This window comes from Marmota flaviventris, chromosome 10 (genome assembly GCF_047511675.1).
Source record: "Marmota flaviventris isolate mMarFla1 chromosome 10, mMarFla1.hap1, whole genome shotgun sequence".
Classification (NCBI taxonomy): domain Eukaryota; kingdom Metazoa; phylum Chordata; class Mammalia; order Rodentia; family Sciuridae; genus Marmota; species Marmota flaviventris.
Genome location: NC_092507.1, coordinates 8,828,896 through 8,833,482, shown reverse-complemented (window position 1 = coordinate 8,833,482; position 4,587 = coordinate 8,828,896). Strand labels below are relative to the sequence as shown.

The window sequence follows — 4,587 nt, the reverse complement described above, 5'->3', positions numbered from 1 at the left end:
AGCCACCTCCTCATCCCTGTTTTGTGCTGTATTTAGAGACAGGGTCTCACTGAGTTGCTTAGCGCCTGCTCTTGCTGAGGCTGACTTTGATCGCATCATCCCCCTGTCTGAGTCTCTGGAGACCCTGGGATTACAGGCTTGTGCACGCACGCCCCGCACTTTTTCTTTTTCTCAATTGTTGTTTTTTTAAAGTTTATATGGACAATATAATTTATTTATCCATTTATTTATTTGGTGGTATGGTGATTGAACCAGGGCCTTGTGCATGTGAGGCAAGCACTCTATCGACAGAGGTAAGTCCCCAGCCCAACGCTGAATAAATTTTACCTGCTGCTGAGGATCAAGCCCAGTGCCTCACATGTCCTAGGAAAGTGCTCTTCCACTGAGCTCCAGGCAAAGCCAATTTAAAGTTACTTAACCAAGGAAGTGAATTGCAAGCCTATTTCATTCTAATTGATTGGAATTCTATTTCCTGATAATAAAAATGTTTATTTTGTGTGCCCTTAAAATTATACTGTTTTGTTGGGCGTGGTGGCACACACCTGTAATCCCAACACCTCCAGAGTTTGAGGAGGCCAGAGAATTAGAGTTCAAAGCCAGCCACAGCAGCATGAGGTGCTGAACAAATCAGTGAGACCCTGTCTCCAACTAAAATACAAAATATGGCTGGGGGCAGTGACTTACTGGTTGAGTGTCCTGAATTCAATCCCCAATATTGCCTCATCCCCCAAATTATACTTTAAAGCTTATGTAGTTTTGTAATTTTATAATTTGTTTAAACAAATAAACAAAAAGCTTCAAACTATCTCATGCAACACTTCACAGACTCTGTTCTTCTGATCTCTTTGTTCTCTTGACCTCCCCCCTAAGGTGGCAGAATCTCACATGTGTAAAAGATATCTGTGAGACTCTGTTGTAATTTCCAAGTGTTTTATAATATGGGCACATGCTTTATAATTGCCCATTCAATTTTTTGAAATTAAAAATAACATCACCCATGAGAGGGCAACTCCTTTCTGAGCCTCTGTAGCTGTTGAAACTGAGGAGCCTACTGCATTAAGTCACATGACACTCCAATTCCCATTTTATAAGGACAAAGGCTTTCCCCCATTAAGGTTGGGGTGAGTTTTAAACTCACCAGTACCCCCTTCCCAGTGGCTGGCAATGGATGGGATAGTGAACTTTTCTCTGGACCATTTTCCAAAATCCTTCTTCTTTCAGACTCCCCAGGATGCGCATCCAGTCCCCACCCACGCTTCTGGAGCTGGCAGGGTGCAGCCTGCTGAGCGACAAGTCCAGGGCCATCCTGGATCTGGAGGACCTGCCCATAGAGCTCTTCCCACCACTCTTTGTGGAGGCCTTCAGCAGGGGACACACTGAGGTCCTGAAGAAAATGGTGCAGACCTGGCCCTTCACCTGCCTGCCCCTGGGGACCTTGATGAGGCAGCCACAGCCGGAGATGCTCCGAGTGGCACTGGATGGGCTGGACATGCTGCTTGCCCAGCAGGATCGCCCCAGGTGAGGGGGACCCAGGTGGCCTGGAAGGGAGCACCCTCGGTGCCAGGGAAGGGATGGGTATAGGCAGGGAGAGTGGGTGCTAAAGTGTGCTCCACAGGCTTCCTGTGCTGCCAGCAAGGATGGGTGGAGAGGCCTTGGCCATGCTGAGCCCCATCTGGGAAAGGCTTCCAGATGTGGTGGTGCTTGAGGCAGCTGTGCTGACCCCTGAATGAGGCTGTACCTGCCCCTGCCTCAGTCTGTACAAGTGGGGGCACCAGGCTGGATTGGAGGGAAGTGGGTGGAGAAAAGTGAGACAGAAGGAAGAGGTGGAGCAGGGAGCAGCAGCTGAGAGGGGAAGGAAGGGGCCTCAGGGCTGAGACTCTGCTGTGGTCCCCGCAGGAGGTGGAAACTGCAGGTGCTGGATTTGCGGAGGGCTCCACGGAACTTCTGGAGGACGTGGTCTGGAGCCGTGGTCGATGCCTGCTCACCAGAGGACATTAAGAAGAATCGAACATTGAAAGTTGGTCCAGCAATGGCAGCTAAGCTGCCCTTGAAGATATTCATAGACTTGTGCCTCACAGAAGGGCCCATGGATGAATTCCTGACCCACTTGTTCCTATGGGTCACACAGAGAAGGGACAGGCTGCACCTGTGCTGCAGTAGGCTGAAGATCTTATGGAAACCCACCCGCCACACCCGGAAAGTCCTGAGACTGTTGCAGCTGGACTCTGTCCAGAAGGTGGAAGTGCACTGCACCTGGGTGCCCTCCACCTTGGCTGCTTGTGCTCCTTTCTTGGGCCAGATGAGGAACCTGAGGAAGCTGCTTGTCTCAGAGGTCCGCCTGCCTGCCCACACCTCCCCAGAGGAGCAGGAGAGCCTGCTCTCCCAGCTCACCTCGCAGTTCCTCAGGATGGACTGCCTGAGGAAGTTCTATGTGGATGCTGTCCTCCTCCTTGAGGGCCACCTGGAGCAGGTGCTAGGGTGAGTAAGGGGGATGAGCTTCCTCTGCAGACCAGTATCAGTAAATATGAAAGGGCACCTACTGTGTGCCAGCCACTGACACTCTAATGGTGAACAAGGCACTGGAAGGTAAATAACCCATCATCTGTTCCTGTTGTATCCTGAAGCTCCATCTCCCAACCTGTGTTAGAGCAAAGGGCTAAACCAGGGTTCATGGTCTGGGAAGTGACATCATGCTGGGAAGCCAGCTGATGCGGACAGGAGCTCCTGAGGTGGGTGTGAGGTTCTTTCCCTGGGAGCCCTGTCCAGCGACAGGGGTACAAAGCAGGGTAGAAGTGAGGACTTTGAAGGAGGGAAGCCCCCACACCTGTACCTGTTCAACAAGGAAGCCCTGTCGTCCTCCATCTGGGAGCAGAGGAGCCCACTTCTAATGCCGTCCTGGGGAAGGCAGGTCTGAGCTCCAGGTGATGACTCGGGGGTTGTGAGTGAAGAGCAGGGAGTGAGACCTCGCTGAGGGGACAGGGAGTGAGCCCTGCAGGGGCTAACCCCAGTGTGTTTTTACACAGCTTTCTTGGATTTGTCTTTGGTACATGACTCTTCCTGACTTCCTGGGGCTAGATTTGTGGCTTTCTGCTTGTCATTGAGGGTGACATTCATAGAGATGGAGGACCCACCTGGTCACACAAGTAGTGGTGAAAGTTTCAGGTTGAATTGGAGTGACCTGAATGAGCAGATTCTATAAAATGTCAACCATGTTCAGATGGTCACAGTGACCTTGGGTTTGGGTCAATTCATCTTCTCCCTCAGAACTAACTGCCTGGTTCCTCCTTAGGCACCTGAAGACCCCCCTGGAGACCCTCTCGATAACCAACTGCCCGCTCTCAGATTCCGACTGGAATTATCTCTCCCGCTGCCCAAACACCAGCCAGCTCAGACGCCTGGATCTGAGATACATCAAACTGACCAATTTCAGTCCAGAGCCCCTCAAAATTCTGCTGGAGACTGTGGCAGCCACCCTGAACAGGTTGGACTTGGAAGCCTGTGAGATCGCGGAATCCCAGCTCCAAGCCATCCTGCCTGCCCTGAGCCGCTGCTCTCAGCTCAGGATCTTGTGCCTTTTCCGGAATCGCATCTCCATGTCGGTCCTCAGGGACCTGCTCTGTCACACTGCCAGGCTGAGCCAGTTGAGCATAGAGCTATACCCTGCCCCTCTGGAGAGCTATGATGCCCAGGGCGCCATCCACCAAGAGAGATGTTCCCAACTCTGTGCTGAGCTCACAGCACTATTGAAGGACTTTAGGCAGCCCAAGGTCCTTGTGTTCTGTACTGTCCCATGTCCTCAATGTGGCAGCATGTTCCTCTACAACCAGGGCCTCAATCACTGTTTCTGTCCAACAGCTGCCTAGTTGGGTGTGCATAAAAAGCTGCCCTCTACGCAATTGGATGTATAACCAGGATGTAGAGGGATCATGAAGGATACTCAGAGCCCAGCATTTCAGACACTGCCTGAAGTGTGGATGGGGAAAGGAATCAGATGCTGGGGGCTACATTGGAAGGAAGGCCCTGAAGATTGGACCTTCTGTATAGAGCCATATGTGTCTGTATAGAGTCATCACAAGGGGCCTGGATTTTTAGAATGGGATTTAGGCTTCATGCACACATGAAGAAACTCTTTTGATTCATGGATGGTGCATAAATAAATAGTCTGAAATGAACGGAATCTCAAGATTAGTCCTCTGACATCTTCCATGATGGTTTTACCTAGTTTTCTGATTTTGACACTGGAATTCTCCAGGGGCTGATGGAGAAACACCACCAAGTACTTGGTGATCAATGAGGTTCATTCCCAGAAACTCAAAGCATCCAACTGAAATCAGGTCATTATCTGTGGCTACACTGTGGCATAATCCATGTAGGGGAACACAGGAGGCCTGGAGCATTCTAAGTGGACAGTAAAATTTCAAAATGCCCTTCTTAGGCGACCTCAGTGCCACCCAGACACTCAAGGTTCGCCCATCCTTGTGGGTCTCCACAGACCTAGAAACTTGGCGTCTTGGTCTTTGGATGCAATGAGAATAAAATAGGGTCTCTGGGCCTCACAAAACCTTGCCTGTCATCCTGCTACAAAGT

The 4,587-nt window shown here is 50.8% G+C and overlaps 1 protein-coding gene across 1 annotated transcript; it reads left to right on the top strand.

Annotated features, from left to right (window-relative positions):
* Positions 1-1,231: 1,231 nt before the first annotated feature.
* On the top strand, positions 1,232-3,863 carry LOC114084091 (PRAME family member 12-like). Its single transcript, XM_071618546.1, has 3 exons — positions 1,232-1,518; positions 1,897-2,478; positions 3,290-3,863. The coding sequence occupies exons 1-3, from the start codon at positions 1,232-1,234 to the stop codon at positions 3,861-3,863; spliced, it is 1,443 nt and encodes a 480-aa protein (XP_071474647.1).
* Positions 3,864-4,587: the final 724 nt, after the last annotated feature.